The following is a 14,481-nucleotide window of genomic DNA, read 5'->3' on the forward strand; positions in this document are numbered from 1 at the left end:
AAACCGGGTAAGTCTTCCGGGAATATATCCGAAAATTTGTTAACCACTCAGATATTTTCAAGTTTTAGATCATCCCTCAGCGGCTCCTTCACACAAGTTAGGTACCCCTAACAATTGTCCAAAAGTAACCTTCTCACCTGTATAGCTGATAGAATCTATGGCATTGAACGCACACACGATCCCATAAACTCATATTCCTGCTCCCTAGGAGGTCTGAATACTACTAGCTTCATACAACAATCAATCACCACATAACTAGAGAATAGCCAATCCATCTCAGTATGACGTCAAATCTGCACATGTCGTACACTACTAGGTTCCTCGGTAGCAGCCTTCCCTAAATAGCCATTGGGCAGTTTCCTAACATCTTACTATAGATAGTTACACTCCCAATCGGTGTAGCCATAGACAACCATTCATCCATCACTTGAGTTTCAACCCCACATAGTTTCACAAAACTTGCAGATATAAAAGAATAGGATACTCCCGAATCAAATAATACAACAGCTCTATTTGAAAACAATAACATGGTACCTGTCACCAATTTTTCAGCATGTTCTGCATCTGCTAGAGTAAGAGAGTACACCCTCACCAGAGTCGTGTTTGTCTAATAGTTTCCCCGAGGCATCTGATTACTTTCACGATTCTGGTTCTGTGTAGGCTTATCGCTCCTCTGTGCCTGACAGTTTTGGGATATGTGGTCCGGTTTGCTACAGTTGTAGCAGTAACCCCAGAATGGTTGGCATTCACCATCATGCCATTTACGGCACCTAGTGCATTGTGCGTGAGATGAATCCCTCTGAGGACCTTGTCGTTCGGTATTCTTCCACGGTCCCTGTCGAGAACCCGTCTGAGAACCAGAAGATACTGGCCTCTTCTTTTGTTCCCGTACCACCTCATCCCCATGGAGGTCAACCTTAACTACTGTGGCTTTATCCACCAGAATAAAGAACTCTCGAATCTGCAGTATACCCACAAGCCTACGGATGTCCTTCTTCAGACCCTTCTCGAACCTTAGAGTCTTCTCAAACTCGTTTGAGATCAAATATGGCGTGAAACAAGATAGCTCAATATATCTGGTTGCATATCTCTATATCGTCAGGATTCCCCGAGTCAAGCTTGAGAACTCATCAACCTTCGCATCATGAGTGGAAGTCGAGAAGTATCTCTAAAAAAATGTTTCCTTGAGCGGCTCCAAGTCATACCAGATGGACCAGCTCTCTACTTCTCAAGTAGACTCACCATCGTCCACCATCTTTCCACTTCTCGTGCCAGCTGAAAGGTTGAATAAAGAACCTTCTGCTGGTCGGTGCAGTGTAGAATTTCTAATATCTTCTCAGTCTTTTGCACCCAGTTCTCTGCTACTATCGGAATGGGTCCTCTTGTAAACGTCAGAGGTTGCATGCCGGCGAACCTCTCTATAGTACAACCTGTAGCAATGGGAGAATGCTCACGTCTCCTAACACTCCGCCCAATCTCCCGCATGACCTGCCTCGTCAAACCCTGAGGCACAGAAGGAGACTCGTCACTCGCTGTCCCCTTTAAACCACTATCCAAGTTGTTATCTTTGGACTCCATTTTGAAAGTAAGATAGGAATTGTTTAGAATTCCTATAATATACACAGTTAACACTATCTTTGAAAGCTAATCATGTTAACTACAGCTCTCACAGGTCTAGGTCTGTCTTACCGCACCAACATAAAACAATCAATGGTTTGTCGTGGTTTTACTGAAATCGTCATTCTAGGAAAAACACAGAACACCGCCAATGAGTCCCCGTCTAGTAACAAAACAACTCTCAACCTACTCTACCCATTTCCTACATCCTATACTCCGGTATGTACACATAGCTACACCTAACCAAGTCTACAATACCTAATAACCTGATTAGCTCTGATACCAAGCTGTTCCCGAACTTGCAGATGGGCCCTAGGTGTGAATTTAGTAACCTAACTTGTCTCTTTATCAATTAAAACATACATGATACTACACCGAATGAGGGTCTGACCTCGTGGGGTACACGTAAACCCTATACACAATCACACACACATGCATACGCATCAAATACACAGTGGAAAAGTTCTTTCTAATACATACAATGTACCATACCAGAGTTTATAGATGACTAGAGTCTACGCTCCAAAATACAGTACCTACTACGGGTGTCTACAAAACCCAACAATGAAAACCTAGTTACAAAATCAATACTTACACAAATACTGTACGCAACTAACCAACAACCACGCTCCTATTACTTTAGGACGCTAGTGACGGCTACTTGAAGGACTTGAAAAATATTTGTATATTTAGAGTGAGGCACCTCCTAGTAAGGAAGAAAACAAGTTATATCAGTGTGTGGCATACAAGTGTTATTTCGATATAAAACATAACACAATAAAGTTCCAGTATTTTCACAATCTAGTTCCAGTACATACGATACCAAACATACGGTCAGTATCATCATACTCAAGCACTCGATACCTTGCAATAACCGAAGCCCTACAGCGATATTATTTCTAATACGGTGTCCACTCACACCCATTGGTGATCAGCCGGAACAAACAAAAGATATTTCACACCCTTGGATATAGAACCAGACACTCTCGTCCACGGTATTTAGCCGTAGCATGGCGTTTGCCCACGATAATTAGTTGATATGTGGCAAATTTTACAAAACCTGTAATAATTTTGGAACTCATGTTCCTATACCCATCAGCTTACGGTAATTAGCCGTCACAACTGTTTTACAAAACTTGAAACATTTTACATACAACAATTCATTCCATACTTATTTGAGTGTACAACAATCATATTGTTTTCAATTCAAGAATATAGTTTAATAAAATACAGGTACGGTCATCTCGTTACTATAGTTTTATACAATATACGATTTTCCAACATAAATAGAGATGATACCTGTTTTTTTTATTATTTTATTTTATTTTATTTTTATTTATTTATAAAAACTATAAACAGTACAGAAATTATATTTTCAGTATATTATGATAATTTAGCCGGCACAGATGCCTTGTTATTCAACCGGTGCAGATGCTGTGTTATTCAGTCGGCGCAAGTTGACCATTAATGTAGAGACCTGGAAAAAAATAATAACAATGAAAATAATAAAGGAGAAAGAAAAGAGAGAGGAAGAAAATAAGAAAGGAAAAATTTTAAAAGGGGGCATCAGTTGGGAATTTCAGACTATTAAGGATTTGTCGATGAACGCCCTTCTGTGACTCGTCAATGAGTACATGTGTCTCGTCGACAAGGATGCGTGGCTAGTAGTTTATATATATATATATATGTTAAAATCATATTTCAGTGAGAAAATTTTGTTTTCTCTTCCCCCCCACTCTCTCCCTCTCTCTCTCTCTCTCTCTCTCTCTCTCTCTCTCTCTCTCTATGTTACGACTTTCCCCCCCTCCTCTCTTCAATTTTGGCTCTATTTAAGCTCATTTCAATGATTAGGAACCATCACGATGATCTAGGGGCGATTCTCTGCAAGTTGATCAGAGCAGATTGTCGATTTCGGGTCCTTGGGCATCACTCCAAAGTCAGGGTAAGTAAGTTATTTTAGGCTTTAAATGATTATTTGGATTCTGTGGGCCTAGGAAATGTATTAGATAATAAATATACTGGGGTTGAGTTGATTGAATTGGGGATAATGCGATTTTAGGGTTTGGAGTTCTAAGCGCCGCGGGCGTGGTTTAGGGTTCTAGTAAGCTTCTCAGGAAACAATTAAGGGGATAGATTAAGTCAGGTATTTTCAAAAAGTTAATTATTGAATATACAGTATTTGATTCAAAAATTTATACATGGTTTAATATAATTTTTGGGAATACTGATGTTGAACTAAAGAAACATTGAAAATAGATTTAATATTATTTTGTCAGCAAAATATGTTTTCCCATGCTAGATAATATATTATAAAGTAGTACTCACTTGTGTATGGCCTGAGTATAAATTTTATTGTAAATAATGGTAAGTTAGAATATTTTATGATTTCACATAACAAGCATGAGTTGACAACCGTTTTTTTTTTTATAATATTTTTATAAAAATTATAAACAGTACATAAATTATATTTTCAGTATATTATGATAATTTAGCCGGCGCAGATGCCTTATTATTCAACCAGCGCTGATGCTGTGTTATTCAGTCGGCACAGATGCCGTCATATTCAGCTGACGCAGATGTTGTGATTAGATATATTTATAACAATTATTCAGAAAATATTATCACTACAGATTATACATAAAATCATGGAACAGTATTATTACAGCTATTTATGTATATACTATATGATAGCAGAACTATGATGACTTAATTTAGTTTCAGACCACGATACCATAGCTATTAGATTAGGTAGTGTTACCACATGTCTTAGATAGAGTGTGGGAGATAGATAGTCGATTGAGCCCAATGTAGTAGTGTGCCCCTATGGCAGTCCGAATCAGGCTAGACAGACTAATGCCGCCAATCGTACTTACAAATTAATTAGTTTTGACTTAGCGTGGTAGGCCAACCATAACTAGGTCTCGCCTACGGGCCGCACAACCCAGTCATATAGGGGTAATACATGACATCAGCTAACTATCCATCTAGGGTATGATTTCAATAATATACAAATATAATAGACGATTTGTATGTATACAGAAATTTAGTATGATACAGTATGTTATGTGGAATTATGATTTATTCAGATTTATACAGAACAACTTTACCTGACTCGTCAAAAGCAGTTAAATTATGTACAAATTTTCTTTACTTATAAGATACAGTTTATCATGTATAGTATATGTGTATAACACAATAATACTCATGTTGTCACACACTGATATTAGTACGTCTCCTTTATTGAGAGGCGTTTCACCCTAGCAATACAAACATTTCAGGAAACCCAGAATGACGAACGGAGCGAGCTCTGAGATAAAGGATGCTGTTAGTGCTACCCTGGCTGAAGGGTAAGTAGTTGGGTTGAGATCAGGATGAATTTTTTGGGTATGACCCTAGGATATTTATGATCCTTTTTGGGATGTATATGTGCATTTATGGACATAGTAGATGTAATGTCCCGAACCGCCAAGTGGGGCCCGAGTGCCACGTGTTCCAATCGCCTGTATCTGATACCATAATTAACATACACGCAGCGGCACATGAATAAATAACCTCAAATAAATACCAGAGTTCTATATAACAACCAAAAACCAATACTACAACATCCAAATATCTGTATCCACAACCAGCATTTAAAACGTAATTTCGTACAAATATATCTATACATATATCAGTATCTCACAATACCCCAAAAAGAAACTACCACAAACAGTCCCAGCCTAAGCCTTCAAACCCGGTCTCCAGAAGAACCTAAAAAAAATTGTTAATCCACTAGGGTGAGACACTTCTTAATAAGGGTGGAATAAATTATAACAGTGTGTGACAATTGAGTTTTAATATTTATATCTCAAAATAAACCGCTTCTCACATAATATCAATAACAATTGAGAAAATGATTAATAACATCCCTAACATATGATATCATACGCACATCCAAAATGCACAAGTACATAATTTTTATGCAGGCGAAAGTCCCCAAGGATAGGGAAGATTATCCGCCCATACAAGTAGCTTCCCTCTGCTCTGGTACTACAAACTACCTACCAGAGCACTCACCTTACTCAGTAAGCCCTCAGGTAAAGAATTACCTCGCTGCCAGTCCACACATATTTATTATTTTAAAGGCGAAGGTTTCCGAGGATCGGGATGTCTACCCGCCCATACAAGTAGCATCCCTTTGCACTGATACCAAGAAACTACCTAACAGAGCACTCGCCTTTTTCAACAAGCCTCCGGTGGTATGTTTACCTCGCCGCATGCACACACATGCATTCACAATATGCTATACCATTATTTTTATGCTATAATTAAATTCACATGCGCACAACACATCCACACAGGAATCATGCATCTCATACTTCATCTTCCAATGTCCTTAGTACGTGGCCCACACAGAGCAACTGCGTACATGTCAGTACGTGGCCCACACAGGCACCTACGTACTTTTTATCTACACGTGGCCCACATAGGTACCACTAACCACACAGGGTACATAACATGGCCCACACAGGCGCCATTATCCACACAGGATATAACGTGGCCCACACAGGCACCACTACCCACACAGGGTATATAACATGGCTCACACAGACGCCATTATCCACACAGGATATAACGTGGCCCACACAAGCACCACTACCCACACAGGGTATATAACATGGCCCACACAGGCGCCATTATTCACTAGTATCTAATCCCCATGACCTACCCGTCATACATCAGTAGAACAAGCTTCTCGACCTGCCAATGTCCTACCTCATATAAATGACAATATGACAAGCTCCTCAACCTGCCAACGTCGTATCATGATTTACATTTAGGCAATATAACAACCTCCTAATGCTAACGTTATATTGAGATGCATACGAATAACCACACCAGTTAGTTCACACAGACGCATTAATGCATTTCCATACAGGAATTCAACAAATCAATTCATTTCCCATACAGTATCCCCACAAATCAATACATTTCCACACAGGAGTCAAACATAACAAGTCATTCATCATACCATAATCATTTCAAACACCCCCACATGCAAACCCAAATACCACAGTAATTCATATTCAATTTATTAGGAAAAAATTACTCCCATGTTACACGAATTTCACATCATAAACAATTATCCCAAATATAACCTTAAACCAAATAATCATTTTTTTCCAGTAATCAGACTATTCTGAAAATCATATAGATAAATAATAAATTTCGTATGCTCGTAAATAATTGGTTCACTTTAATAAAATACTGATATAATTTTATTTCCCCTTACCTGATTCCCTGAATTACGACTGCAGGGCTCCCAAACTTATACCCGCGACGCTCACCCGAACCCTGATTCAATCAAATCAATCCCAATAAAATATTATTTTAACATTTCCTAATTTATAATAATTAATTTCTAAATAACACATTTATCTTAATTTTGGACTATTTCTACAATAACCCCACGAGAATTTCACTCCGCTAGACTTGTAGAGAATCATCCCTAGATTCTCGTGGTGGTGTCCGATCGTTCATTTGGCTTAAAATTTAAGAAAAATTGAGATAAGAATAAGAATTTGGCTTACCCCACGAGATATGCCCACGTTACTCCTACGACAAATCCACTTTGGTAGATATGTCGATGGCGAAAAAATGGAGTTCGATGGTATCTTCGGATTTTCAATTGGACGAAAATCGACCGCGAAATTATAGAAAGAAGAGGAATGGAGAGTGAGAGAATATATTTAATTTTTCTTTCTCTTTCTTTCTTTCCTTTCTTATCTGCGCGTGAGAAGGAACTTTTATTTTTCTTCTTTCCTACTGTTTTGTTCTAGCAGGAAAACTTACGCACTAAGTTTTTTTTTTTTTTTTTTTCCTTTATTTCCTTTATCCTACTTTCTCCTTTATCCATTCTTTAATATATACTTTTATATATATATACTTATATATACTTACTTATATATAACTATATATATATACTTACATGTATACTTATATATATATATATATATATATATATATATATATATCCAAAATCCTTAAATTTCTTAATTTAATTAATTTTCTTAATAATTAATTAATTAATAATAATAATAAATTTTTTTAATTAATATATTTTTATTTATTTATTTTTTTAGGTCATTACAGTAGACCTTTGATATTGTATATAAGGTTGAATAAATCATGATTTTCGCTGCATAGTTGTCATGTATATCCTCGGTTTCCTTTGGGGTATGACCCTAAGATATTTATGATTCTTTTTGGAATGTATATGTGCATTTATGGATATAGTAGAACTCTAGTATTGTATATGAGGTTGAATAAATCATAATTTTCGCTGCATGGTTGTCATGTATATATGGATAGGTATATCCCCAGTTTCCTTTGGGGTCTGGGTTGATTTAATTTATGTTTTGTGGTATTATTATTATGATGAAAAAAAAATAGCATAATTTTCGGGGGCGTAACAATTAAGGCTACAAAGAGGTATAAATTGTGCCAATTTTAAAGATTATTTAAAGAAAATGAGATTTATTTTATGGTTTGGGATGTTTGCTAAATTTCATTAATTTATGTGAAAACAAAGGAAAAATTGAGCAAAAAGAGGAAGTCGAGTAGGGATGGTAGCGAATCGTATTTTTGGTTATTCAGACTAAAATGGCCATAAAAACGAGGATAAGAATAAGAACCAAAAATGTAGAAAGATGTAGAAAGATCTAGAGGAGCTTACCACATAACTTTATTAAATCTGAGTCTTATCTATCACCAAGTCTGCGATTAGCCCCGTCTCTGCATCGGAGGGAAGAACTCTCGAGTTAGGGTTTCCTTTTCCAGTTTCACAGGCGGAATCGACTATGTCGGCAAGGAAGATCACGCTGAAGAGCTCCGACGGCGTGACCTTCGAGGTCGACGAGATCGTGGCTCTCGAGTCTCCAGTGATCAAGCACATGATCAAGGACGACTGTGCCGACAACGTTATTACCCTGCCAGTCACTAGCAAGATCTTGGCTAAGGTGATCGAATATTGCAAGAAGCACGTCGAGACTCCGAGAACTGACGATCGAAACGCCGACGACGAGCTCGAGTCATGGGACACCGATTTCGTCAAGGTTGACCAGGCGATTTTCTCCGGTCTCATGCAGGCTGCGCATGATTTGGACATCAAAAGCCTGCAACATCTTACAGGCCGGACGTTTGCTGACATGATAAGGGGAAAGACCCCAGAGGAAATTCGGAAGACATTCAACATCAAGAATGACTTCACCCCGGAGGAGAGGAGGAGGAGGAAGAGGTTCGTCGCGCGAACCATTGGGCATTTGAGTGAGAAACTGAGAGGATGGTTTATTTGAGAAGTAAAAAAGAAAAATGACTCTGGACACAAAATAAATGTTGGACACTGGACATGATGTTTATGTGTTAAACTGAATGTTAGCCTTTATACCCATGATTTTATGCATTGTAATCCTTCCTCTGTAAAAATCAATAAAATTCTTATTTTGATATCTAAATTGTGTTTTTGACGAGGGTGGCTTAGTCGGAGTCCCTTGATCCAATTTCAATAGTAAAACTCTCTGAACTGAGTAATCGCTCAAAATTGCATTGTAATCCTTCCTCTGTAAAAATCAAAAAAATTCTTATTTTGATATCCAAATTGTGTTTTTGATGGGGAACCTCTTGATCTAATTTCAATACTAAAAATCCTAGGAGGAATTGCTCATTTGGCCTATTTTAGTAAGATAAAAAATACAACCAGACTAAATCAATTTGTGCTGCAGATACAAATATTCAACTATTTAGTAAAAACATGTGAACTTCATTTAATTTAATCAATCTTAACAGATATCTTACACAACAAAAAACAATCTCCAGCACCTAGCAAGATTGCAATAGGTAAAACTCAACAGTACAAATAAATCATAGACAGGTTCACGCTGATCCTGCTAAAAGAATGATATTACGCCAACCATAAAAGAATATGACAAACACAGCAATTAAATATGACACAGCCAGTCTAGTCTTCCTCACATTCCCCCAATGCTAAAAGTCTCTTTGTAAAATAGAAAATTTGGATCAAAATAAGCGGCTCTTCTTGACCTTGTACCGATACAGGACCATCTTCTTCTTGCTTGACCCGTTCTCGATTGTAAGGACGATTTTTCCAGGCTCGTTGTTCTTGAAAGTGTTGCGAATCGGTGCTTCATGCGAGCTCATCTTCTTCCCCTTCTGAATTAGGATGGTATAAGACCCTTCATCCGTCGGGACAAATTCCTCCTTGTAGTTCACTTCCCAACCCAAGACAGCGAGATCCCAAATGAATGTGGTTCCAACCTGACATCATCGACAGCAATTTAAATTTGATCAAGCAATCCCCACAAGATCTCAACATCATCAGTGAACCAAAATTAATTCTACCTCATGTACAGGTATCTCGATAGTTCGAGTTGATCCTGCCTTGACGATAAGCTCCGAGACTCCACCATCTGCAGCGGAGAACTCAAAATCTCTCACCCGACTGAAGCCGCCGTACTGGACTGGGATTTCATTGGCTGGAATGTATCTGCAATGAAGAATTTGCTCGAGTTCATCATTTGTTTGGCTAGAAAGAGGTGAACAGGTATGGCCGGAGAAATGCTACTTACTTGAGCAGGGTTTCAGTGACCTTGGATGGGCGAGCAAAGACGAATTTGCTCTTGGTTCTTTGGGTTAAGAAAGGAGATAAGAGGGAATGAAAGGCATAATACCAGAATGGAACATTAATGAATATCTGCAATAAGAAAACCCTCTTAATTACTAGAAGATCAAGCTAAATTGACATTTGAACAGAGCTCATAATCATCTCATGCCATATTATTATATAACCATAAATAGCGCAGGGACATGTATAAATAGATGATTCAAACATCAATAGTCGATGAATTTGGAAAAATGAAATGTTGATTCTTACATTTCTGGCAACAAACTCGGGATAATTGTCTTGGAGAATCCCAACAACTTGTTTTGTGGCGACCCGAAGCTCCTTCTTTGACGGTCCGGGGGAGTTCTTGAGATCATTAATTTGGAGCAAAGACGAGACGCCACCGGGCCTGAGATCGAGATTCCGAATTCCGTCCTCCATAAACTGGATCCTCCACCTCAAAAACCTCAGACGTTGTTCTTCAGTGCCGAAAGTCTTCTGATATAGTTCTTCATTAGCAAACGCTCCATAGACATTGTAGCAAACTGGGTGACCTTCGCGATCTAAACCCGTAATGTAAGCAGTGGAGGCAAGATCTGAGCCCAAATCCTCATTCAAGATCGAGCCAGTCTTGAACTCCTTCCGCCATTGAAGGGTCTTTTTGAGCATCTCGAAGGCCTCATTGACCTTGAATTCTCTAGCTCTCAGGAACTTGAGGAGGATAACGTCGGTGCCCTCCGCAGCCTTACTAGGCAGCAAGGGTACTTCCCAGAGGGATATATCCCTATCAATTTCGACGCTGTTCTCTTCCACTTCTAAATCTGGCTTACTCTCTTTCTCATCCTTGGGTTTCTTTTCTTCGTCACCTTCTTCTCCCACTTTCACTTTCTCCTTCTCATCTCCTTCAGATTTCGATTTGTCCTGTTTTTCTGCTTCATCTTTACTCCCCTCACCTTCGCTCCGTGATTTTTTTTCATCTATTTTCTTTTCATCTTTCACGAACAAACTGTTTCCAAGGATGGCTTCTTCAAGTTTAAATCTCAACTCAATCAAGGCCTTTCTCTCGGCCTCCTTCAGATCAGTGAAAAAGTTGCTCTCCTCCTTGAAAGACGAGCTCTTCTCAACAGTTTTGGTTTGGGGTTCAACGTCCACCTTCTCTTGGGCATTTTCTCGGACGGCTTCCTTGGTCTCTTCCGCGACCTTTGCAGACTCCGATCCAGGAACAACGACTTCAACCATCTGGGTTTCTTCGGATTTAACCTCAACAGTCATGGCAGATGACTATCACCCTGAAAATTATCAGCAAACCGGAAAGAAAATGTAAGAAAATCTGTTTGCTTCAAGTAGAACGAAAAAAGAGAAGCTGAAAGAAATAAAAACCCAACTCACCTCTTGCTCGGTTTTCTCAACTCCGCACTGATTCCTTGCCTCTCTGGCCTGAAGGGTGTTGGGTCTGACATGAGGAGAAGCAACGGTTATATAATTCGAAAAGCTGACAAGTGGCCCTACCAACGGTCACTTATCTGGATCCACCGCATTAGAGCCGTTGGGATTCTTTTCTTGTGCTCCTGCTCGACTGGAGGCCAGCAATGCTTGGCACGATTTGGGTCCACAGCGCACAATGATTGGATGTGCTCGGACCTAAGAAGACTGAAAATGTTCCTTTGTCATTGGCCAATGAGGAAGAGTGTTGCCATTGCTGACCAATGAAAATTTAACATGCCTTAAGTTACAGTCTGATTGGGTTCATCCTATTTAACCTTGAAGCTGTTTTGTTGAGCGGTTTTAGACTGAATTGAAAACGTTGTGAAGAGATTAGTTACATGCAATCATTTATTCGGTGCACAGTTTAATTTTAATAACTTTTTAATTTAAGAAACAAAATAAAATTAAAATTCAACTATAATGTTTAAGACATATAACTAAATATAGGTTATGACCCCTAATGTGTGGTTCAGGTGATAATACAAGCTGCGAGAGTGTCTTTCACGAGATCAGGTGTTCAAATCCTCCCGAGTTTGTTTCCGTCCTTGGATTCCTGAAATTTACATCCCTTTGCAGTTGTGAGGTCGGTTTTAAGGGGCGCGAGATTAGACACGTAGACCGTAAAATGGACACGTGGAAATTCAGCGCATAATCCAAAAAAAAAAATATAGGTTATCAAGATTTTGAGAATAGACATTCTATAATTTTTTGCATTAATTGCATAATTCAAAAAACATAAACTTTAAAAAAATATATAAAATTTAACAATTAAAGTAGATAATTCAAAATTTGATTATAATATAGAGATATTACAAAGTCGAAATTTTCATTTAACAATTTAACATCAAAGTTAAAAAATCTCTATATTACAGTCAATTATTTTTCATGAGTTAGGCTTAATTTAATGACTTTCCTCTACACTTCTTTAGTAAAATTTTTCATAAAACATCCTTATAATTTCGTAATTTATTTTTCAAATTACTAATATAATAATTGATTTAATATTTTCATAATTTCAATCAATTACTGAATTAATAAATTTTTTATCTTTAGTAGTTGAATCGACGTTTTTTTTTTAGTATAGACCTCGTGATTTGTAGGGGTAATTTAATAAGCTTCAAAATTTATCATCCAAATTTAAATTATGAGTCAAACTATTGAATGTTTGATATTTTGACAATATTGGTAGAATTAGTATACACGTGTATATTATGATAACCCCAAAAATGGTTATAAAAGATTAATAGAATAATTCCAAAATTTTTTAATTAATTAATTAAATGGATTTTTAAAAAAGAAAAAAAATTAATTAAAATTAAAATTTAATTTATTAATAAAATATATTATTATGAATATTAATTAAATAATAATAATAATAATAATAATATTATTATTATTATTATTATTATTATTATTATTATCCTCCTTAAGCTTGCTAGAAGCTTCAGGAGATTCAAATGTTAAACTTGATTCTTTTTCTTCTTTTCTTTCTTTTCTTTTCTTTTCTTTATTTTCCTGCACATGCAGGTCTTCTTTCTCTCTTTTCATTCTCTCTCCCTCTCTCCTCGATTTCGTGACGGATTTTTATCCGATCGAAAATTCGAAAATACCACTGGACTCCATTCGCCGCTGCAGTCATTTCTACTGAAGCGGATCGGTGGTAGGAGCAGCGTAGGCATATTCTTTGGGGTAAGTCATTTTGCCATTTTTCTTTAATTTCTTACAAAATATAAGCCTAATTGATAAACAGACACCATCACGAGAATCTATGGATGATGCTCTACAAGTTTAGTGGGATGGAATTCTCGTGGGAGTATCGGTCCAAAACCCCAAATTTGGGGTATTAGGGTTATTAAGGGGCTTATTTTTAATTAAATAGTATTAATTTAGAAATACTAAAATATTGAGCATTTAGGGCTGAAGTAAGATTTCTGAAATTTAGGGCTCGGGGGAGCGCCGTGGGTATAATTTTGGGACTCGCAGGCAAAATTCAGAAAATTAAGTGGGGGTATTAAATAATAGTTTAAATATTAATTTGAGGTATATGGAGCCTAGAGAAGGCTAGATGAGTATTATTTTGGAGAAATAGATTAATTAATTTAGAAAAAATGTAAATTGCAGGAGTTAATTTCGGGCGCCAAGGGCGTAGAATTTGGGTGTTAACGAGTCTCTCAGTAAGCCAGGTAAGGGGAATAAATTATAACAGTCTTTTTATGAAAATTATGGGTTGAGAAATATGTGAAAATGACGTATGTGATTTTACCTGAAATTTATTATGATATAAATATCAGATGAAATTTGTGTGGCATGTGATTTATATTTAAAAATGTTTAAATTGAGTTAGATGATTTACCCTGTGAAATATGTGATACTGAAATGTGTTTTAACATGAGAATTGAAATGTGGGAAAATGATGAAAGTAAAATGTGTAAGAAATGTATTTTCTGAGAAAATGAAGAAAGGCGAAATATGAAAATGTGTTTTGAGAAATATTGAGTAATTGTGAAATAAGATATATATATATATATATATATATATATATATATATATATATATGATATTATGATATAAGATGAATTATGAACTGAAAATATCATTTAAATGATGAAATGTGTTGAGAATACTGATATTGAAATGTGAATATGTGAAATGAAAATATTGCAATGTTAATTCTGCAATATGAAAATGAGAAATGTGGAAATACATGAAATATGAATGAT

General features: G+C 36.9%; 2 protein-coding genes and 1 pseudogene across 2 annotated transcripts; 1 reads left to right on the forward strand and 2 right to left on the reverse strand.

Moving 5' to 3' along the window:
* Positions 1-607: 607 nt before the first annotated feature.
* LOC131160856 (uncharacterized) lies at positions 608-1,404 on the reverse strand. The gene is made up of 2 exons (XM_058116736.1): positions 1,243-1,404; positions 608-1,090 (listed from the first exon to the last, which is right to left on the reverse strand). The coding sequence occupies exons 1-2, from the start codon at positions 1,402-1,404 to the stop codon at positions 608-610; spliced, it is 645 nt and encodes a 214-aa protein (XP_057972719.1).
* A 6,888-nt stretch (positions 1,405-8,292) lies between these two features.
* On the forward strand, positions 8,293-9,110 carry LOC131159638 (SKP1-like protein 1A; annotated as a pseudogene).
* A 284-nt stretch (positions 9,111-9,394) lies between these two features.
* LOC131159639 (patellin-4-like) lies at positions 9,395-11,842 on the reverse strand. The gene is made up of 5 exons (XM_058114685.1): positions 11,666-11,842; positions 10,547-11,565; positions 10,242-10,366; positions 10,015-10,159; positions 9,395-9,930 (listed from the first exon to the last, which is right to left on the reverse strand). The coding sequence occupies exons 2-5, from the start codon at positions 11,546-11,548 to the stop codon at positions 9,673-9,675; spliced, it is 1,530 nt and encodes a 509-aa protein (XP_057970668.1). The 5' UTR covers positions 11,549-11,565; positions 11,666-11,842; the 3' UTR covers positions 9,395-9,672.
* Positions 11,843-14,481: the final 2,639 nt, after the last annotated feature.

This window comes from Malania oleifera, chromosome 7 (genome assembly GCF_029873635.1).
Source record: "Malania oleifera isolate guangnan ecotype guangnan chromosome 7, ASM2987363v1, whole genome shotgun sequence".
Taxonomy (NCBI): domain Eukaryota; kingdom Viridiplantae; phylum Streptophyta; class Magnoliopsida; order Santalales; family Ximeniaceae; genus Malania; species Malania oleifera.